The following is a 24,006-nucleotide window of genomic DNA, read 5'->3' as shown; positions in this document are numbered from 1 at the left end:
GCTCAGTTCATGGCACAATGAATGGGTAGTCCATTTAGCGCAGCTGATGTCTTGATTAACTGTCAAAGTGGGTAATTTCTACTTGAATTCGATGTGCAGTGTTGCCAACCATATGAAATATTATATGGAAAAATTTGACAGATAATCGAGACAAAACCAAAGATTTTTATTTTGACAGATAATCGAGAAAAACAAAGGTTTTTGTTTTGATACATCACCTTATTATTGCATCATGGCTCAGCTGATGTCTCGATTAACTGAATCCGATGTGCAATGTTGCCAACCATGTGAAATAGTATACGGAAAAATTTGACAGATGATCGAAACAAAAACAAAGGCATGTCCTATATATAAGGGAGACCAGCTGGTTTGCTATCAAAATGCATTATTGTGGATTGACTTCCATTATTAAAAAGTAAACAAAGTCCAAATTTTTGACATTAGACTTGAGAAAAAACAGCTGTTTTCCGATTTCGATTGCTACCTGGGTGACCTTATTAATAGATCTTGAACAAAGGTTTTTAAAATTCATTTTTTAACCCTTTTGAGAACCGATTTTTTCGTAATCATAGAACAATTTTCTGTTAACAGTTTTAATGCAACCATTCTATATAAGATGTGAATAAAATTTGACATCGCTAAATTCTTGCGTTCTGGAGATACAGTACATTCTTTCTGAAAAATAAAAGTCCAATACCAAGAAAATCAAATGCCAAATCGACGGCAAATAATTTTAAATTATTCTCTATATTCGGTTTTACCAGAATCAAAAAAAATTATTATGGCAGGATTCGAACAATTCGAATACGAATTTAAAAAAATGGGACGAAATGTATTAAGCCATGGTATAATAATAGAAGGTAACAGCAAGTGTTGATGTACAACAAACGATACAACAACCACATGGTCAACGCCATTTGACAGAGAAATGTAAACAAACAAATTATATTTATTTTGATCATGTAATATTTTCGAATCCTCAAAATAAAATTGAAAAACATGAACTTATATGTGTAATGGTGTTTTTACACGATATGTATTTTACATATGTGCTGTCACTTATTTCATCCATATGTAATTCCGTATGTGTGTCAAAATTAGCAGTGTACACAAAACATTTATTTTTGTGTTCAAATCGGCATATGTATTTTACATATGACATAACCTATAAACAAAAAAACACTTTTATTTTTTCTTAAATCAACATCATTTTTTTTATTAAACACCTACAAACGAAATAATAATTTGTAGTTGTTGCCTTTTCATCCTTTTTTTGAATTGCAATTGAAATATTTTCTTCCAACAATGTGTTTCATTCAAACAGCTGATTTCCTTATGTTTCACATACGAAAATAGAGCGCGTCCTATTCAGAAAAAAATACATATGTAATTGCATATCGTTTTGACACATTGAAATTTCCGTATGTTTCACATGACGAGTTCGATTTCCATATGTAAAAAAGTGACAGCACATATGTAAAATACATATCGTGTAGAAACACCATAAGACATATGAAAATACTGGGAATTGCGAGTTATCCCATGAAGAAAGATTTGCTTCCTTAAACTTTCCCAGCAGGCAGATTGAGTAAATTGAATACGGGAGGACATTTAATAAAGAACAATTTCGAATTGTATGTGTTCCCAATTTTCCTATTGGGTGATTTTTAAAAACATAATTTGTATATTCATATTGACACTAGTATTACGTTGGAATCAAATCGGCTGGGTTTTGCTGTTACCTTTTATAATTATACCATGAAAAGCAAACATTTAATAAATAAGATTTCAACTCAAATTTTTATTAGAATTTTATATGTATAAATTTTCCCTTTTTTCGCAAAAACGTATTTTCGGGTTTCTCTTTATAATAAGTATAAAAAATTATGACTATACCAAGAACTTTGATACTTAAATTTAATATTTTTCAAAAGTGGTGGGCCAAAATGTACTGAATATTAAAGAAATTGAAAAGTTGTATATTTATATTGTAACAAAATTAATATTTTCATTCATGATTTCAGAATAAATGGTCTCAATGTATGTAAATGGCTTTCAAGGGAACGAAATGAAAAAAGGAACTTATGAGGTAAAGAGCTGGATCTAGTTCCAATCGTTCCTTTCTGAAATGAATTAAATTATACTTTCAAATGTTATTCATCCAAAGTGACTGTTGTGTTTAGTAAGAAGAACTTCATTACAAAAAATATCAAAATCTTCAAAAATATCTTCGACAAGGAATTAAAATGGTGTGTGAAAAATGTGAAGCAAAACTTGCTAAAATCGCAACTCCAGACCCGTGGAAGACTGGTCCGGCTCGTAAAATAAACGAAAACAAGGCCTTGTCTTCAGCAAAAGACAGATATAATCCCATAGGAAAAACCTTACCTCCCTGCAGGTTTGTAATATTGAATCCGCTTGTATTGTATTTCCATTAATTCCTAATTGTATTTTGCAGAATATGCCGCCAAAAAGTACACCAAGCTGGATCTCATTACTGCCAAGCATGCGCCTACAAAAAAGCCATTTGTGCAATGTGTGGAAAAAAACTAATGAATACGAAAAACTATAAACAAAGCTCGACGTGATTTAGTATTATTGAAAACCAATGCATTTTGCCCTACAATTTAATTTATGAACATATACTATACCTTTTAATATTTGATTTAATTCCAAATGTTTCTCTTCTTATTCCATAGTAATTTCAATTTGTTTGCAGTACACACTTTATCAAGTCAACCTTTTCGATAATATTGAATAAGTGTGTGAGTAAAATACTTAACATTTCCAAAAAAAAAAAAATCAACCCCTGTTAAACATAATCCTAAAATCTCCAAGTGCCCAAGGATCCGTAGTATGGTATTCCCCCTTCTCAAGGGTGTTGTAGTTGCATGTAAACAACTGTCGAACTTAAAATTTTGAGGTCCTATCTATAAGTTTTGACTACTATTTTGTAATATATTTAAATTTTATAGTAAATGGAAATAATAATGTGTCGTATTTTTATTGTACGTGGTACCGTTATTTTTTACTCGCCTCAAAATCGATAAGACAACGTAATCGTAATATATTTAAATTTTATAGTAAATGGAAATAATAATGTGTCGTATTTTTATTGTACATGGTACCGTTATTTTTTACTCGCCTCAAAATCGATAAGACAACGTAATCGTAATAAGGTGACTATTATTGCTTCGTCGGTAAAACTATTCAAATTAATAAAAAAAAACAATTTATACAATTAAATTGAATTTGGTCAAAAAAATTATAAAAATTTATTGTTTTGGCTGTATAACATAAACGAATATTTGTAACAATATTTAGTGCACTAAAATGCAATTTCAAGCCGTCCTGTGTGAGATTATGACTCTACGAAATAATTACGAGCTCTGTGCAATTTCGTCATTTGTACCTTGTGATCTTTCCTTCCTCTTCTTTTGGCCAGATGACGCATAACTTAGGGCTTCTTTATTAAATTCTAATGGCATAATACCCAAGTCTCCACTATATCGATTCTTTACTATTTGTAAGTACTTTTTGCCTTTCAAAGAGGTTAAACGTTTATCTTGTATTATTAAAACGTTATCAGCCTCTTGGCTAGCCTTAGCAGAACCAAATATAGAACTTGCTGTCAGATCATCTTCTTCCCGTTCCTTGCGAGGATGCATTACCAATGTCACGTGGAGATTGTGTTTAGTTGCCAATGAACGAAAGGCGGCAATAATATTATCTTGCTCCCAAAATTTATCACTACGATATGTACTTGAAATGCCCATCATGAATTGCAAATTATCAATGATAACATGACTGATGTCGTGAACATAGTGAGCATGTTCTATGGCTTCCAGTACCAATTTCAGTGGTTGTTGGCCGTGGAATGTCATAAAGTACAAGGGATACTTTTCAAACTCTGTGGCCCAATGATCAAATTCATGCAGTTTCTTTTCCAGTGAATAACCCACAAATTGTCTTAACAGCGTTGAAGCAAGCCGGGCATTTCTTATCTCAAATGAACCCCATAGCGTGGCCACACCTTGCAGCGCCAAATCCAATGAATATTCACTCATAAATGTTGTTTTACCACTTCCGGTAGGTCCTGTTATAATTGTCAGTTCTCCTTTCCGGTGGCCTTTAAGAAGTTTGTTTAGGATTGGGAATCTCTTCCATTTGACGCCGTTCACTTTTTCTATATTTTGTAGCTCGCTAAGAATGTCGCTTCTCAAGCTGTTAAATGTTGTAATTGATTTATGTTTCACTGGTGTTGACTTTTGCAAAATCTGACGAATATTGAGACGTTTCCTTTGGGCTTCAAATGGACTGGGCTCCGTGTCGGTCGGCCTTATCAAAAGACAGCGTTTTTCGTCAAGTTTTTTGGAAAATGTCTTGGCAGCATCCCAGTCTAGCGAATCACATTTAAACCAAAGAATTAATTCTTTATACTTTTCTAATGCCGGTAAACATTCTTGAGGTAATGTTTTGAGTCCATATGGAAGGCAAACAATGCTATCTAGATGAAGAAAAATAATATTTACATTAATAAGAATGATAGTAATTTAAAGCATATCAGATACACGTTTGAAATAGCATATAAAATATCTGATTTAATTCAATGGTGGAGACAATACACTTACATGATTCTAAGCGATGAGCTATTAGTACTAAGAAATCTAACACATTTGTAACGACAATGGCTTTCTGATTAGATCCTTGTTCGTATAGTAACATTCCAGATATATTTTCATTTTGGTGTGTTACCTCCAAACCATTTTTCAAATGGAATAATTTTTCACCAACGACTACATTCGCCACACTTTTCAACGGAAATTGTAAGACATTGAGTATAGGATCATATCCCGCCTCAAGTATTTCAAAATCCACTGTTTTCAGTCCCTTAATTTGCAAGCCATCACAAACGCTGGCCGGAACTTGCGTAATCACATTACAAGTGGTTCTAAAAACATTATTTATGACCCTTTTGCAATCGATTATGGTCCTTTCCTTCTCATAGGCGCTCATTACCTGTCGCAATGGAACTTTCACATCGCAATTGGAACATATGAAATTCCCGGTGGTTTTGTTTACAAAAGCCCACTTGTTTTCCAGTGAATTGTGTGTACATAATTTACAGGCAATCTGAAAGCACGTGGGTCCATCTCTATGATCTAAATTCTTTGCTTTCACTATCTTCTTAAATTCTGCATAATATTTGAGATCTTGGTCAGATTCAGTTTTATCGAAAACATAACTTTTTCCCGTGCTTAAGCCTCTGTTCTGTCCACAATTATGCAAATTAATTCTTTGAGGCCATTTCGAAAGGTAAACAAAGCGCCTCAAAATCACCGGTAGATGTGACATTATAAAACAAAGACACACCAAACCATGGTGAATGCATACGCGGGCAAAGCAAACAGCTGATACGCCCTTGTGCTGTCAAATTCTTTCTATTTTGAATTCAATCACAATGGAATTATAGCTTTTGTATGACCTTTGCCCATGGTACAATTATAGAACGTAACATCAAAACACAGCTGATTTGATTCGAACGTAATACTCGTGTCAGTGTGAATATGACAAATTATGTTTTTAAAAATGACCCAACTGGAAGATTTGGTACGCATAAAATCTGAAATTATTCTTTATTATAACCATGGTACAATAATACAAGGTAGGGCAGCTGACAATAAGTTTTTGACAAAAATAAACAAAAACAATGATTAATTCTTTGAGGAAAAATAATTAATGAATTCGTGTATTCTTGGGTTATTGGCGGTTTTAGGTCTGTGAAAAATAAAGTTTAAGACCTGGTCGCGATTAATTTTAAGTTTGTGGATTAAAATCTATTTTTTCTGTGGAGTGGCTTCAAATCTTGTCATCTTAAAAAAAATTGAAGTGCATAAATCCACGGCCAAAGACTAAATCATGGAAATTGTGTTGACCGTATAATTTTTGAATTTTTATAATTTAAAAAGCCGAAATGTAATATTAAAAATGTTTTTGACAGTTTACTTTACAAACAATAATGAAAAAATTTTGAAACCATGTGATTGTCACTTACACCTTATTAAATACACCTTGAAAACAACTATTCACGTGTGGCCTCTTCTGCCAAAAATAAAATAAATATACACAACAAGTGTTTGTGTTTATTTGACATTTATTCAACACAAAACTAAAAACGCGAAAAATGAATGAATGATTTCTTCCCAAAATCCAGTAGGGAATACCATAAAATGTTTGTTTCATCCATAACAAAGTAATTACTTTCAGACGAACGTGATAAAAAATCATTTTCATTTCAATTAAACTTGAATATATTTCAATTTGTTTTGAATTTATTTGACATTGTATTCAAAACACAAAATTGGTCTGCTCCCGTACTGCAAGAATCTACTATTTTTACTTCGATAACGAATTTTCTTTTATGATATCGAATAAAATAGTAAAATAGGGTAGATTCTGTTGCGTGGGGGTCCAATTGAGTGTTTTACCGGCGGCGCTTTTAGCCTAAAAATAAAAAAAATATATATGAATGAAAACATCTTTATTTTTTTTATTATAACTTACCTTTCATCCCTGCCTTTATAGTGCTGCGGCGCAAAAAAACAATTTTTAAACCTGATGCACTTGTGCATCAGACTGAAAGAGAATGAAGAAGAAGACATGTTACCATATTGGAAAACACATGAGATTACCATATGTACGAGTAGGAGGTTACCATATCGGACGGGGTATGTTCAGTGGGTGACGGGTAACAAAAATATCAACCTTGCGACTGCAACATTTAGTAAGGTATACTAGTCTATGTGTATGTAAATGGAATGGAGTTTATTTTGTTCAAGTATTTGTAACAAAATGTCTTGGAAAATCAAGAAAAATGGTGGAAAATAGATGCGAGTATAAAAGGAAAAATGCGGTAAAGCGCAATTTCAGTTTAAGAGCCGCCAACATACCTTACAACAGGAATAACTCAAAGAATTATTTTTTTTGCAAAATATAAGTTTCAAAAAAATTAACTGCCTCGCAGATAATATAGTAAAACTAAATTCTTTTACATTGTGTGGTTGTGCAAAAAAAAAAAAGTAAAGTAAGTTCAAAAAAGAATTTGCTTTGTGGCAGAGAGCAGGAGAGGCCAGTGATTCCTTTTGGCCGTACAGGCTACTGACTCCTGCAATCGTTAAAAGAAATTTGAAGACGGCAATTGCGTTGGGTCTCTTGCTTTGTTCTGCTGCAACAACCAGGAGTGAATAGCGAGGGTAACTACTAACTAAGCCCATGATAACATAATAACCCAAGGTAACCTAATATAAGTGGGTATCTATTTCGATCGAAGAAGAATATAATAAGATTGGCGGTCACTGAACCGAACCTCCAACAGACAATCTGTCAGAGAAGAATTTCTAAAAAAAAAAAAAAACAAAAAAAATCCTGTGTGTGTTAATGTGTTGTCTATGTGTTTGTCTCAGCTTGTAAGAAAAAAAAAGTGATATTGTGAGGATTTTTAACGCCAGGTTAATCTTCTGAGAAGAGGTTTATATTCCTGGAAACCGATAGCAAGATTCTCATTTTTGTAATATATCGAGGCAATATAGCCCGAAAAGAACAGCCTGTCTAAGCGAGCTCCCTTAGGTTAGGAACTTAATAGTCAATCAATCAACCTGCTGAAGAAGTGAGCAACTCAGAATCTCTCTAAAATTTTCTAGGAGTATCTTAAAGACAACCTTAAAATTATATTATTATTACTGGTGTTAGGAATTCAATTGCCAAGAAAAAGCAAAGAATAATAATCAACATTAGTATTAAGGCAAACTATTCAATAAATGTCCAATATGTTTTAGTGTTATAATTGAAAACTAAATATGTGTTAATTTGTTTGTAAAGGGGATATTCTTTAAAAAGGTGATGAGGTGAGTGTGTGTGTGATGTGGGGTTTCCAACAAAATGAATAGAGGACATTTTGGAAACCATGGAAGGGAGGGCAAATGCGGGAGTAGCAACACCAATACTCCCCTATCAAAGCTGGTTTGTGTTTGTAATTATTTGTGTGTGTGCCTTTATTTAGGACAAAAGATATTCATGTTCATCCTGTTGGGCTAGAATGGATGGTTGAGAACCTGACCCTGTGACCGCCAGCGAGCCGGATGGTCCAATCTAGCGCCGCCTTATCAGGACACGTAACAGATGGCGCCCAAACCAAAATTAGGTTTCTTAGAACCACAAATTTTATTATTGTGCAATAACACCGAAGTGCAATAACAATAGACCATAGGGAAAAATATAGTAATAAGTATTATAGCGATATCCTTTGACCTGGCTGGTATTGAGCCATGTTTCCTTTTGGAAACATGTAATGTGCAATATTAGTTTTAAGGTAGAATAGGATATCTAGTATAATACTTCCAGATAAAAGTCGGTCAGTGCAATAACTTGTTCGTCTAGTGTGTAACAATGTATGTATTGTGAATGACCTGTATTTTGTGTTTTATGTAATATTTCGTGTAACTGCAATAGTTGAATTTCGACCAAGGGAAAAGTGCAATAGTCATCTGAATAGTATGACAGATGTTAGTTGTACATCCTATTTACGAGATCTTTTTTTTCAAAAATGAAAAACTGCCGTAGAGACCAAGTCGAAAAAAATGTGAAAAACTCAATCTTGTTTTAGTGTTCGTCTTAACCAGCTTGGATAGCCGAAAGGGCATTTTTTTTAAAATACTGCATAAATTTAAAACAAAATAATTAAACACACACCTCACATACCCATCTTAAGGAAAACCCCTATCTGTTTTGTATTGTGTATTGTGAATCTATAACTTGTTTATTTATATGTTTTGATAGTTTTTTTTTATATTTACATATATTGTTTTATGACCTTGATTTTTTTATTACCTTGATTTTTTTCTATTATCTTTTTAATTTTTATAAATTTTGATTTTTAAAGAAATATTAAGTTGAGCGATACATTTTTTCTTTCAAATGTTGGTAGAATCTTAGGCATTTGCCAATGAATGAGGAAAACGTATTACATACAGAACGTAGAAGCAAGAGAAATCGCACTGCGTCTTTTGATGTGAGTAGAATTTCTGTGCAAACATTGCCAAAATATAGGAAGAAAGATAAAAGTGGCAATATGGTGAATCCGTCTTCCGGCATAGATCCATCAATAATTGACATGTCTCAGACTATAAATACCAATTCTAATCCCACTCCTAACTCGTACATGGTATCTAATGGTAATGTAGCTAGCTCTTCGCATAATCCTTCACCGATGAATAACGAGGTGAATAATGTTCTGAGGGAAATGGTAGATGCAGGAGTAAATAATGCCCAAATAAATTTGAGGCCTCTAATACAAGAGTGTATAGGAGAGGAGATGAAAAAGGTGTATGATGCGATAGGAAAATTGGGAGATGTAGTGAAAAATATGAGTATTGGTAGAAACGACACAAATCATCAACAGAGCAACGTGCCATTTTCCTTTCCAATTCCCCCACCAACAGTCGATAACAATAGACGTCCAGAGATTTCATCAAATAATATGATGTTTGCCCCTCCTGGTCACAATCTGGATAGACCGAGCAAAATGGAGAAATTTAAACTGAAGTTTGATGGTAATCAGTCTGGTATGTCGGTTGAAGATTTTGTATTTAGATTGGAATACTTAAAAAACCAATATAGAGTTTCGTGGGAGGAAATCTTCGCCGAATTCCAGTCTCTTCTATCTGGAGGCGCATATGAGTGGTACTGGCTCCAAATAAAGACAGGTATAGTTAAAGACTGGCCGTCTTTAAAAGACGCGCTTTACCGGAGGTATAGCACTACTAGATCAAACTTTGAGGTGATGAGCGAAATAGTAGATAGGAAGCTTAAACCCGGAGAAGACATAGATAACTATTTCCAATCTATTAATACATTGAGGTCCAGACTAGTTCAACCCATATCTGAAGGCGAGTTAATTCAGATTATTAAAAGAAATTTAAAGGGGGAAATGTTTAGGATGATATACCCAATGAATATCTGTTCCATGGAACAGTTAAGAATGGAGTGCATTTTAGCAGAAAAGACGTGCTCAAAGCGTGATGTTAGGTATATGCCTCCTCCTCCTCACCCTCAAGCCCGTCAAATAAGAGTCAACGAAATCAATCATGATAGATATGAGTATGACGATTATGCATTTTATGAAGAGGATGACGTTCAAGTAGTGGCCGAAGTTCAAACCGAACCAGTTTGCTGGAACTGTCGCAAATCTGGCCATAGGTTTATGGATTGTCTGTCCACACAGCGATCACTCTTTTGCTACCGATGCGGTCAGCCCAATACCGTAGCACCTAGGTGTCCGAAGTGTAAATCGGAAAACGGCCAGAAGAACATGATGTCGGCGGGAAGATCATGTTCGGTAGACAAACCCGCAACGCCACACCAGCAACAACAAAAATAGAAAATACGTCTTACGCTTCCACTAGACACTACATCCCTGTTGAAATTAGAAAATCTAACTATGAAATAGTCAGAAAGAGAATATTTGGAGAGGAAGAAAATACAGGTATAAATGCAGCAGATGAAACATATACTGCAACAAAAGAAAAGCCAATACCTCCAGTAAAACAAAATCCAAAAAAATTTGAAAGGATATTGAAACTTAGGCAAAGAAAAGAGGAAAATAAAAGACTGAGAAACATGGTAACAGAGTCAGTAAGAAAATTTAATGAAACCTCTGATCCAAGGCCATACGCCACAATAAAAATTGGACAGAAACCAATTAGAGGTTTACTAGATTCTGGAGCCACGGTTTCTATATTAGGAAAAGGATGTCGGGAATTAATCGAAGAATTGGAACTGGGTCCAGAATCATACTATACTAACATAAGAACAGCTTCGGGTCAACTACATCGCATATTAGGGAAAATAAGAGTGAAAGTTGAATATAAAGAATTAAATAAAGAAATTTGTTTCTACTTATGCCCTGACCTAGAACAACCCTTATACCTAGGAATAGACTTCTGGAAAGCGTTTAAACTAGCCCCGGATGTTATAGAAGTCCATGAAATTGACATTGAAAAGATTCAAGCGAAGTTTGCCGACGAAACTGAATATAAAAAAACAATGCATTCTCTTACATCAGAACAAAAAGAAGAATTGCAAAAAGTTATTGAGAAATTTCCATCCTTCGAAAAACATGGGTTAGGTCATACGACATTGGAAAAACATAGTATACAGCTGGTAGAAGGAACTCAGCCGATCAAAGATAAGCATTATCCCATATCACCAGCCATGCAGGAAATAGTTTATGAAGAGTTGGACAAGATGCTTGAGTTGAATGTTATCGAGGAAAGTAACAGCCCCTGGAATAATAGAACAACAATAGTACGCAAACCAGGGAAGAATCGCTTTTGCTTGGATGCGCGCAAATTAAATGCCGTCACGGTAAAAGACGCCTATCCATTGCAGAACATCGATGGGATTCTTAGTAGAATAGACCAAACCGTATTCATCAGCAGTGTAGATTTAAAGCATGCCTTTTGGCAAATAGAGCTGGATGAGGAATCGAGACCATACACGGCCTTCACTGTGCCGGGGCGTCCGCTTTATCAATTTAGAATGATGCCATTCGGCTTATGTAATGCCGCACAGCGCTTATGCCGCCTAATGGATAAAGTAATACCGGCTAGGCTAAAGGCCAATGTATTCATATATTTAGATGATCTACTCGTTATCTCCGAAGACTTTAATGGACATTTGAAACTATTAGAACAGGTAGCAGATTGTTTGAAGCAAGCGAACCTAACAATAGGTCTCAAAAAAAGCATGTTCTGTTTTAAAGAATTGAAATACTTAGGTTTCATTGTTGGAGGCGGGGTTTTAAAAACTGATCCGGAAAAAGTTCAAGCTATCCGAAATTTAAGGGTGCCGAGAAGTCCTCGAGAAGTTAGAAGCTTCTTAGGTACGGCGGGCTGGTACCGCCGTTTTATTAAAAATTTCGCAAGTATTTCTGCTCCATTAACGGATACCCTAAAGAAAAGCCCTAAATTCACCATGAATTCTAAAGCCATAGAAGCCTTTGAGAACCTAAAAACAGCATTGACCACAGCACCAGTTCTTAAACATCCAGATTTTTCGAAGCAATTTTACATTCAATGTGACGCCTCCGAGCATGGCATAGGAGCAGTTTTGTTCCAAAAGGGAGATAATGAGGAAGAGTTCCCCATAGCCTTTTACTCCCAAAAGCTAAACAGCGGTCAAAAGAATTACAGTGTAACTGAAAAAGAGTGTTTAGCGGCCGTTATGGCTGTAAAAAAATTTAGACCATATGTGGAGCTGATGAAATTTACAGTCATAACGGACCATGCTAGTTTGAAATGGCTAATGGGGGTAAAAGACTTGAGTGGAAGACTTGCCCGATGGTCGCTCACGCTGCAGGGGTACAACTTTAACATTGTACATCGAAAAGGCAAGGACAATGTAGTCGCGGATATGTTATCCCGCTTAGAAGTAGTCGAGGGATGTGAGATACTGGATAACTTATTCGATTTTGAGACCACAGAATTCGAAAGTCCAGACTATAAAAGTTTAATTCAGCATATAGAAGAAAACAAATATAAATTGCCCGATTTAAAAATTGAAAATGCATTAATTTTTAAACGCACCAGGCATGAGACTGATTTGGAATTGGATGAAATGCCGTGGAAACTATGGATTCCTGAATCCTTAACCCATCTATTGATAGAAAAGGCCCATAACGAGCCAACATCAGGTCACGGGGGTATTTCTAAAACGCTTCATCGCCTTCACAAATTTTATTACTGGCCAAAAATGACCTCTCAAGTGAGGCAATATATAGCCAATTGCCAAATATGTAAAGAGACAAAACCAATTAATCAAAATACACAACCCATGATTGGATGCGAGGTCGTGACGGAAAGACCCTTCCAAAAATTGTACATGGACTTTTTAGGTAAATATCCGCGCTCGAAATCTGGCAACAGCTATATATTTATAGTTGTTGACCATTTTTCTAAATTTGTTTTTCTAAAAGCCATGAAGGAGGCAACCACTGCGAACGTAGTTCAATTTTTGATAGAGGAAGTTTTCAGGAAATTTGGTGTACCAGAAACTGTCCACACGGATAATGGGGCCCAATTTACCTCCAAAAGTTTTAAAAATATGATTGAACTGTTTAAAATTAATCATATTCAAACAGCACCCTACTCGCCACAGTCGAATGCCTCGGAGAGGGTAAACCAATCCGTGCTAGCAGCGATACGAGCCTATTTAGGCGAAGATCATAGAGAATGGGATACATATTTAACCGAAATTGAATGCGCATTACGGTCTTCTGTCCATGCAGCTACGAAGGTTACTCCGTTCTTCGCCCTTTTTGGTTACGAAATGTACACAAACGGTAGTGACTACAAACTAGCCAGGAAACTAAAATCCTTATGCGACCATGCCATAACCGACCTAACTCGAAAGGAAAAATTAGAAATTATAAGAGAAAAGATAGCTCAAAATCTACACGAAGCCTATGAGAGGAGTGCAAAACGCTACAACCAACGAGCTAGGTTAATGAAATTTATTCCAGGACAAGAAGTCTTCCGAAGAAACCATGTTCTAAGTGACTTTGGGAAAAACATCAACGCCAAATTCTGCAGAAAGTTTTTGAAATGTAGGGTAATAAAACCAATAGGGAATAACATGGTTGAAATAGAAGACCTTCAAGGAAAACCATTAGGAACTTGTCATGCTAAGGATCTCAAAACTTAACACCGTTGGGAATAATAGTAGGATGACAAAGATGGTACAAGTTAAATAGTTAGGAATTCCAACAAGGCTACGGCTTTTACAGCGATGTAGCTGAACCAATTCCACATATATGGCTTCCCCATTAATGTAGCAGGTCGGAACTATGCCATCGCGTACTGAGGAAGTTAGTCCAAAGTGGCAGGTACAAATGTCAGATTCCAACTAAAAAAATAGTACCAGCTAATGCCAACCAAACCTATTAAAACATCCCACGACGCTAACTATAAAGTCCCGAGCCAAATAAACCCAATGAAACACTTCAACATAAAGCTCCTACCGCAATTGATATAATTGCCTATAAATAAGTGTGAGTTTTTTAGTAATGATAGCGACTTTCATTAATTAATCTTTTTAAAATTCAGAACCCCAATACTGGACCGGTTGGAATTCTTTTCACAAAATAAAAAGTCGAGAAAGGGAACAGTGAACATGCTAAATTTATTAGCTTCAATCATGGATAGTCCTTATAACCCCATCAATAGATACCTACACCCACAAATCTAGAAAATAAAGCCACAAATCTAGGAAATAAATCGAGAAATAAATACCCCCCGAAATTTACAAATGATATCCGTCCGTTCAAAAAAAAAAAAAAAAACACACATTGAAATTGGTGTCACTGAAGTCCGTCCGTCCGCAAAAATAAAAAAATTACATACCCCTACCCAAACACCATCGTCCGTCCGTCCGACCAACAAATAATAGTATATTTCGACAAAAACTTACCCATTCATGCTACACCGGGTTGTAAATGCAAAGGAGGAGGTGACCGAATACCAATGTCCATTATGAAAGAGCTGACGATCAACATGTAGAATTGTACCTGCAAGAAGCCAGTAATATTTGTTAACAATATTGAAAACATGGTAAGGGGATATACTCACGAAACTGGGTTTGTAAACCCTCCACAACATTCGGTCATATAGACCGAATGACCTCTTCCACATATGCTGAACTGCAAAAATAAAACAATGTGTAAATAAATAACACCAAAATATTAATTGCAAAATACTCACCGAAAACTTTATCGGCACGCGTACAGGAAAAACCTACCAAAAGATAAAAACACAAAATGGTTGAATAAAAAAAGACAAGATGTAAACAAACAAGGAAATGAATGAACACAAGAACAACATTCTTCTTCTTCTTATTGGTATTCATTCAAAACAAGTAGTTGCGTTGCCAATCCCATACTATGTGTTAGGGTTCTATAGTAATAAAAATAGAGAAACAGGACTGGCAACACAAGGTCTATGTGTATGTGGAATGAGACTCCACTAACACACAAATAGGTTACCGGTCCCGTTGAGACTCCACGTGATGGAAGCGTAGGAATACTCACTCCGGAAAGATGTTTTATGCCCGGCTTTCGATCCTCAGGGTGTGGGAGTTCCCCACGTGATAAAATTGTACCACGCACATCGTCCATCGTCTTCAAATCGTCAGCCATGTCCGAAGTTTTGTTGCGTGGGGGTCCAATTGAGTGTTTTACCGGCGGCGCTTTTAGCCTAAAAATAAAAAAAATATATATGAATGAAAACATCTTTATTTTTTTTTATTATAACTTACCTTTCATCCCTGCCTTTATAGTGCTGCGGCGCAAAAAAAATTTTTTAAACCTGATGCACTTGTGCATCAGACTGAAAGAGAATGAAGAAGAAGACATGTTACCATATTGGAAAACACATGAGATTACCATATGTACGAGTAGGAGGTTACCATATCGGACGGGGTATGTTCAGTGGGTGACGGGTAACAAAAATATCAACCTTGCGACTGCAACATTTAGTAAGGTATACTAGTCTATGTGTATGTAAATGGAATGGAGTTTATTTTGTTCAAGTATTTGTAACAAAATGTCTTGGAAAATCAAGAAAAATGGTGGAAAATAGATGCGAGTATAAAAGGAAAAATGCGGTAAAGCGCAATTTCAGTTTAAGAGCCGCCAACATACCTTACAACAGGAATAACTCAAAGAATTATTTTTTTTTTGCAAAATATAAGTTTCAAAAAAATTAACTGCCTCGCAGATAATATAGTAAAACTAAATTCTTTTACATTGTGTGGTTGTGCAGAAAAAAAAAAAGTAAAGTAAGTTCAAAAAAGAATTTGCTTTGTGGCAGATGACAAAGGTATAACACCGTTTTTTTTTTTTTGTCCAGAATTCCCAAAAACCATTTCACTGGCCCCCGATATACTGCAGGAGAGGCCAGTGATTCCTTTTGGCCGTACAGGCTACTGACTCCTGCAATCGTTAAAAGAAATTTGAAGACGGCAATTGCGTTGGGTCTCTTGCTTTGTTCTGCTGCAACAACCAGGAGTGAATAGCGAGGGTAACTACTAACTAAGCCCAAGATAACCTAATAACCCAAGGTAACCTAATATAAGTGGGTATCTATTTCGATCGAAGAAGAATATAATAAGATTGGCGGTCACTGAACCGAACCTCCAGCAGACAATCTGTCAGAGAAGAATTTCAAAAAAAAAAAAAAAAAACAAAAAAAAAAATCCTGTGTGTGTTAATGTGTTGTCTATGTGTTTGTCTCAGCTTGTAAGAAAAAAAAAGTGATATTGTAAGGATTTTTAACGCCAGGTTAATCTTCTGAGAAGCGATTTATATTCCTGGAAACCGATAGTAAGATTCTCATTTTTGTAATATATCGAGGCAATATAGCCCGAAAAGAACAGCCTGTCTAAGCGAGCTCCCTTAGGTTAGGAACTTAATAGTCAATCAATCAACCTGCTGAAGAAGTGAGCAACTCAGAATCTCTCTAAAATTTTCTAGGAGTATCTTAAAGACAACCTTAAAATTATATTATTATTACTGGTGTTAGGAATTCAATTGCCAAGAAAAAGCAAAGAATAATAATCAACATTAGTATTAAGGCAAACTATTCAATAAATGTCCAATATGTTTTAGTGTTATAATTGAAAACTAAATATGTGTTAATTTGTTTGTAAAGGGGATATTCTTTAAAAAGGTGATGAGGTGAGTGTGTGTGTGATGTGGGGTTTCCAACAAAATGAATAGAGGACATTTTGGAAACCATGGAAGGGAGGGCAAATGCGGGAGTAGCAACACCAATACTCCCCTATCAAAGCTGGTTTGTGTTTGTAATTATTTGTGTGTGTGCCTTTATTTAGGACAAAAGATATTCATGTTCATCCTGTTGGGCTAGAATGGATGGTTGAGAACCTGACCCTGTGACCGCCAGCGAGCCGGATGGTCCAATCTAGCGCCGCCTTATCAGAATTACATATGGATCAAATAAGTGACAGCACATATGTAAAATACATATCGTGTAAAAACACCATTAGAACAGCTGATGTCTCGATTAACTGTCAAAGTGCGTAATATCTACTTGAATTCGATGTGCAATGTTGCCAACCATGTGAAATATTATAAGGAAAAATTTGACAGATAATCGAGACAAAAACAATGTCATTTGTTTTGATATATCACCTTATTATTGCATCATGTTTGCCAACTATTTTAAATTTTACCGTATTCGGAAGCGTTGTCATTTTTGGTACTTTTAGGAGAAGTGATGTATTTTGAGGGCACAAAATTAAGGTTGTATTCGAAAATGTTTGTTTACAATTTCAAAAAAAATAATAACAGTTAAGTGCTGTTATCGCGTTAACGCACCCAAAAATTAAAATATATTTAACTCCGAAGCGCAGCGCACAACAACTTCGAGCGTTTGTGCTATCGTTTCCTTGTGGTTGTTGTATTTTCGATAACACAAAACGCAACGAATGGCTCAACGCGAGCATTCTGCTTAGCCCTTTATAGTAGCACATTTACATAAGCACTCTATATGATGTGGATTTACGAAATCCTGAAAATAAATTAAGGTTATTTACACTCGCTTTGAGATTATTTCAAATAACTGTCAGCTGGCATTTGTTTACATATACACACGCACACTCACACTTGTTTAAAAAAAGAAAAAATGTTACCAATTTAATTTTGAAATAAATATGTTTAATGCATTTACAGTACGTTTACATTGTACTGGATTTCATTAACCCAGTAAGTATAAATTGTCAATTCCATTGTATACATGTGAAATAAAAGTATGTAAATGCCGTATAAATCCTCATAAAATAGGTTAACCAGTTGATGGGATTTAATGTAAATGCAGTTTAAAAGTGTGTTTAGATTTACGAAATCCACTCGATATCAAATGTCAATTCCATAGCTTATACGTCAAATTTAATCCACTGGATTTGTAAACATGATTTAAAATAAATGTACATATACGATTTTAAATCGACTCGATTAACGAAATCCAGAAATACACCCTAATAGTTTACACATACCTTTAATCATCAACTAAATGCCGATCAGCTGATGTTTGTTAACATTAGATTGCCGAAGGCGGTCATTTTGATCGTTTTTTTTTATTTGGTGACTTTTTTTATAATAAACGTAATTCTATGTGCATGGTATAATAATAGAAGGTAACAGCAAGTGTTGTTGTACAACAAACGATACAACAACCACATGGAAATTTGTTTTTGTAAGTTATACTTGTGTCAACGTCATTTGACAGAAAAATGTAAACAAACAAATTATCAACAAATTACATATATTTTGAAAATGAAACATTTTCGAATCCTCAAAATAAAATTTGAAAAACATGAATGAAAATCTATAAAATTCATATTTCTATCGCTTCCACATCTTTCCTATAATTGAGCCATTGCCACTTATATGTGTAACACATATGAAAATGCAGGGAATTGCGAGTTATTCCATGAAGGAAGATTTGCTCCCTCAAACTTTCCCAGCAGGCAGATTGAGTAAATTGAATGCATGAGCACATTTAGTAAAGAAAATTTCAAGTAGTATGCGTTCCCAATTTTCCTGTTGGGATTTGCTGTTACCTTTTATAATTGTACCATGTTCTATGTGGTACAAAAAATCAACAAATTTAAAAAAAAGTGTCATTATATGCACTGTTGTTTTTGTACGTGAAATGGAAAAGCGTTCAAAATGACCGCCTTCGGCTATCTAGTGTTAATATACATACAAAATTATTAATTTGCGCCAAAAATAATTGTTTTCAAGTTGAGAATAAAAAAAGAATTACAACAATGGAAATGTTTTTGCACTGCTGTGATCATTTAGAAAATAAAAAAAAAAACTTAAATCACAAATATTCTATAAATAATTGTTATTTTCCTTTGATCTTTCATTTTTGTATTTGGCAACCGTTAAATTTAAAAACAAAAAACATGTGAAAACAGTTGCAAGTTTTGGTACATTGGGAGAGAGTTGTACTTTTTCGTACAAGAACCGCGGTGTCGTAAACGTTATAAAATTGACATTTGAGATCGAGTGGATTTAGTAGTATAAACGTGCTCTAACTAGTTCTCAGAAAAATAACCATATGTCAAAAAAGAGAGCCGATAAGAAATTATTATATATTAGAGATATTTGGCAACAAAAAACTTTAATAATTTGGTAAAATTTTAATTAGCTCTGTGGGCATTCACAGAGATTAGGTGTGCGTTTTGATTATGTCTTCTAAATCGAGGTACAAAAATCTTAACTGTATTAATTTAGTATTAAAATATTTATTTTTCGAGATAATTTGAAATACAACCCTGCTTTTGTGCCATAATGACATCCCTTTACGCTTCAAATACGTTAAAATTCAAAATAGTTGCCTAACAAAAATATAGCAGCAACTGAAAATTAAAAATTATCAAATTAATAATGATTATTATTATAATTTAAAACAGCATATGTTTTTCTAAATTTTTTACAAGTAAAATGTGAATGTTTACGTCAATAAATAACAGCTGACTGCCAATTTTATATCATTTTATTTATTTATTTAATTCATAATGTAACATCAGAGCCTCATAAGGCCATACAAATGTATTACATAAACAATAAACTGCCTAAAATTAAACATAATTCATCTATAATAAAAAATATGCAAAAATTTATAATTATCAAACTATGATAACTATAACTGGTTCCCCAACCAACAAAAATTTAAGAAATGTATATATATATATATATATATATATAATTAAAAAAAAAACCGTCCAATTAGTAACACATGTGGATATATCGAAATAACAAGGCATTATTAAATACAAAATCATTGATCGTATCTAAGAATGCAAATAAAAATCTGTAATTTTCCTTCGAAAAACATTGTTAGTGTGGGAGAAAATTCGTAATTCTAAAGGAAGTTGATTCCATATCCTAGCAACAAGAATAATAAAGGATCGCTCGAAAATAGAGCATGTTATCCTTGGAATAACTACATTAGGATTCCTAGATGATCGAGAAAAAAAATTTTAATACTAATGTAGACAGCTAGTATTGATTTAAAAATCAATTCGATTTAGAAGACACTGTCTTTATATAAATTTGCTTCAAATAGAATGCTAAATCGTAAAATTTAAAATACAACTCTAGGGTTCTACGAAATTTCAAAATGGTTGCTTAACAGAAAATGCATCTGAAAAATGGAAAATTTATTTGAATTCATGGTTCAATTATAAAAGGTAACAGCAAATCCCAGCTGATTTGATTCCAACGTAATACTAGTGTCAATGGGAATTTGACAAATTATATTTTTAAAAATCACCCAACAGGAAAAATGGGAATTTTAATACTAATGTAAACATCTAGGATTGATTTAAAAATCAATTCGATTTAGAAGAAATTGTCTTCAAATTGAATTCTAAATCGTAAACTTTAAAATACAACTCTAGGTTTATACGAAATTTCAAAATGGTTGCTTAACAGAAGATGGTGGCGTCTGAAAAATGGAAAATTTGTTTGAATTCATTGTACAATTATAAAAGGTAACAGCAAATCCCAGCTGATTTGATTCCAACGTAATACTAGTGTCAATATGAATTTGACAAATTATGTTCTTAAAAATCACACAACAGGAAAAATGGGAACGCAACAATTTGAAATTGTTCTTTATTAAATGTGCTCCTATATTCAATTTACTCAAACTGACTGCTGGGAAAGTTTGACGAAGCAAATCTTTCTTCATCGAATAACTCGCTATTCCCAGCATTTTCGTATGTGTTACACATATAAGTGGCAATGGTTCAATTAGAGGAAAAATGTGGATGTGATAGAAATATAAATTTAATAGATTTTCATTCATGTTTTTTCAATTTTATTTTGAAGATTCGAAAATTTTACATTTTCAAAATTAATTACCATGATATTCATGGTACAACAATATAGATAGGACATCATGAGGTGAATACAAAAAAACAACTCTGTAGATTGCGCCTTCTTTGGTCACAAATAAAAAAACATATCCAAAAAGTAATTGTGTTTATTTGAAAATTTTCCAAAAAAAAAAAAAAAATATTAATGAAAGATTACGATTTCTTCCAAAAATCCAGCTCACAATATCCAGTTAATTTCATTTTAATAATGGTCTAAAAAGCTAGGATTTGATATATCGATTTACAAATCGTTTCTATATATACACAAAATATACTTCAGGAATGGCATGTTAAATTGGATTTTTTATTGTAAAAGAATAGTGGTGAACGGCGTCCAAATTCAATTTCGACTCTGATATTCCTTTATAAACTGACATTTCATATAAAGCCTGAATCCTCGTATGTGTTTCCCCCTTTATACATCATAGATGCAACAAAACTTGCCTTGTGTAAACATTAGCATACTCTTACATCCCCATTATAATATGCTTTATACTGCGCGACAACATTAGAAATCGTCATCATCAGTTTTTTCGTAGTCGTCGCGTAAATAAATGGTGGGAAAAAACTGACAATTATTTTCTCTATATTAGTGTTGTTATTATTCCATCTATCAGACGTCATTAATTACAATACCGATTGTAGTTCACATTAATGGATCTCGATGTGGAGTTGACCATTTACTAACTACGTCTCCAAAGTGAAGTTTCAACCAACAAAAAAAATAAAAGTGTTCAATTGTCGAATTGTTTATCATGAGAAGAAAAAGTCAATAAAATAAAAACAATAAAAAAGAAACACCAAATACACCCTATAGTCGTGCTCTTCCCACTTACGGCTGGTAAAAGCGGAGAGAGAGTGCATTAACTAACGAACCGAGTAGTAGAGAAAATCTCAAGAGAAGAAGAAGCAAAAAAATTTCTTTAGTGGCGTCCAAAGAAATTCTGCGTTGATACGATGTTGGTGGAAAAACAAAAACTTGTTAAAGGAGCTATAAATCCTTGAACATTTTTCCGAAGCAAATAAAAGCGGGCAGACAATAAGAATCCTTGTGGTGTTAATGTGTGTGTTGGGCGGGTGAAAATGTAGAGGTGAAAAAACTACGATTAATGCAAAACTTAACTTGCAAAATCAAATTGTGTGAATAACTGTACTACTCTCATCTCAACCAAAAAAACGAAAAGAAAAGAAACACATAAATAAAAATAGACCAACAAAAACCGCTAATCCTCTTCCGAAGCAAAGCAGAAGAAAAAAAATAACTTACTAAATAAAGAGAAGAGGGTAAATCCGCTAAGAAAAAAAAAACAAAACATCCCAATCGGAGAGTAGTAACTAAACGAACGATACACTACGAGGTGTAAGTGGTAGGTATATGGACCAAAGGAACCCGGATTGTACCACAACTTTCTCCAGAAATTTAAAAGGATTACAACGTTAGTAGGTTTACCCCCCACAACATGGAGGCAATGGATATAGGTGATAAGGAGGACTCCTCCGCAACAAGAAAATATGGTACAGCAGATGAGGCGGGGGGAGGTGGAGAAGGTGGGAATGAACTTGGCGGCATTGCTGCTGATGACGGCGCTCTATCAACAACAAATAGTTCAAATTTGTCAACAAAAACACAGCACCAACAACAACAACAAAATAAAGTGCCTACCGCTGCTGTTCTCGCTAATTCAAATAATGCAAACGATTTTGAAATGTTAGAAACGAAGGATAAAAATGAAAATTCTCAGAATGCTGGCATTCACACGGACGAAGAAACAAATACAAAAAATAATTTATCTCCAAATAAAACGGCGACAACAACAATAGTGGAAGATTGTAACGAACTACCAGGACGTAGATCATCAAACAATGACAAGTCAATGGCGTTAACATTAACGCCATCCACAACAGAGGAGCCATCACAATCACCCACCACATCGATTGGTGGCGGCGGAACTGGTGGTGGTGGTAGCGCCAGTGTTGATTCCGATGGCAAAATGCAATCTCCAAGTCTAACATCACCAGCAGCTTCCACACCCGCTTCAACACCACCCTCGGAAACTGGTCAAGCAGATGGTGGTGGTGATGGCGGTGGCGATTATTCACCACATGATATTACCGGCGGCAATAGTTCTGCGGAACATTCCTCTCCCACAGCCGATGTTGCTGACCAAACTTCCATGGATGTAGAAAAACCGCAACAGAGTCCAACACTACAGCAGCAGCATCCACCAGCCACGACGCCACACATTCAACATGCCATCAATGTGGTGCGAAATGGTACCATACCGAATGCTGGTAAACCCTTGATGTCAACCATCAGTAAGAAATTTGAAAAATCCGCCAAATCAGGACGTACCCGTAAACCGAAAGCGGCAGCTGGACCCATGTATGAAAGTGAGGTAAGAAAAGAAAGGAAAATAATCGAATGTGGAAGGAAGAGAAAAATATATGTAGTCATTGGAAGTGCTCTATTCAAGAGATCGTCTAGAATAATCATTTATAATGGTTATCTATATGATTCCTAAATTCTGGAAGATCTATTGAATAGAGTACTTCCAGAATTTCTTCTGTACCCATAGATGACTTCGTATAGAAAACCTGACATTGGTTCTTCTTGTATGTTTAGCGAACTTCTATCAGGTCATTTGTGTATATAGGATCGATCTCTATAAGGTCCTCTAGGTATGACATTGGACCAACGCATAAAACTCTGAGCTCGTCCTCGAGTGCAGATCAGTTTTGGAAACACTCACAACTATCGGCTGTGTTGGGTACCGGGACACCGTGACATCATGGATTGAGACGTTCTTTGACGTACGAGCGCCAATGAACTCTGGCACAACGTTGCACCCAGGTGCAATTTGTCAAGATCTTTCTGGCCGACTCTGTCAACCAAGAGAACACTGTTGAACCTGTGTAAAGCTGAAATCAGAGTAATGACAGGAGTCATTACTGATCACTGCAATATCACGACCTTTACTGACCATT

The 24,006-nt window shown here is 34.7% G+C and overlaps 3 protein-coding genes across 3 annotated transcripts; 2 read left to right on the top strand and 1 right to left on the bottom strand.

Moving 5' to 3' along the window:
* Positions 1 to 2,245: 2,245 nt before the first annotated feature.
* Positions 2,246 to 2,588, top strand: LOC133334846 (cysteine-rich PDZ-binding protein). The gene is made up of 2 exons (XM_061543162.1): positions 2,246 to 2,398; positions 2,459 to 2,588. The coding sequence occupies exons 1-2, from the start codon at positions 2,247 to 2,249 to the stop codon at positions 2,586 to 2,588; spliced, it is 282 nt and encodes a 93-aa protein (XP_061399146.1). The 5' UTR covers position 2,246.
* A 792-nt stretch (positions 2,589 to 3,380) lies between these two features.
* LOC133334842 (mitochondrial DNA helicase-like) lies at positions 3,381 to 5,016 on the bottom strand. Its single transcript, XM_061543156.1, has 2 exons — positions 4,632 to 5,016; positions 3,381 to 4,507 (listed from the first exon to the last, which is right to left on the bottom strand). The coding sequence occupies exons 1-2, from the start codon at positions 5,014 to 5,016 to the stop codon at positions 3,381 to 3,383; spliced, it is 1,512 nt and encodes a 503-aa protein (XP_061399140.1).
* A 5,020-nt stretch (positions 5,017 to 10,036) lies between these two features.
* LOC133334841 (uncharacterized) lies at positions 10,037 to 10,435 on the top strand. The gene has a single exon (XM_061543154.1). It carries the CDS (start codon positions 10,037 to 10,039, stop codon positions 10,433 to 10,435), a length of 399 nt encoding a protein of 132 aa, XP_061399138.1.
* The last annotated feature ends 13,571 nt before the right edge of the window (positions 10,436 to 24,006 follow it).

This window comes from Musca vetustissima, unplaced genomic scaffold (assembly GCF_032173495.1).
Source record: "Musca vetustissima isolate MV318-11 ecotype Yass unplaced genomic scaffold, APGP_CSIRO_Mvet_v1 utg31908, whole genome shotgun sequence".
In the NCBI taxonomy this organism is placed as follows: domain Eukaryota; kingdom Metazoa; phylum Arthropoda; class Insecta; order Diptera; family Muscidae; genus Musca; species Musca vetustissima.
This window is presented reverse-complemented; position numbering and strand designations above follow the sequence as displayed.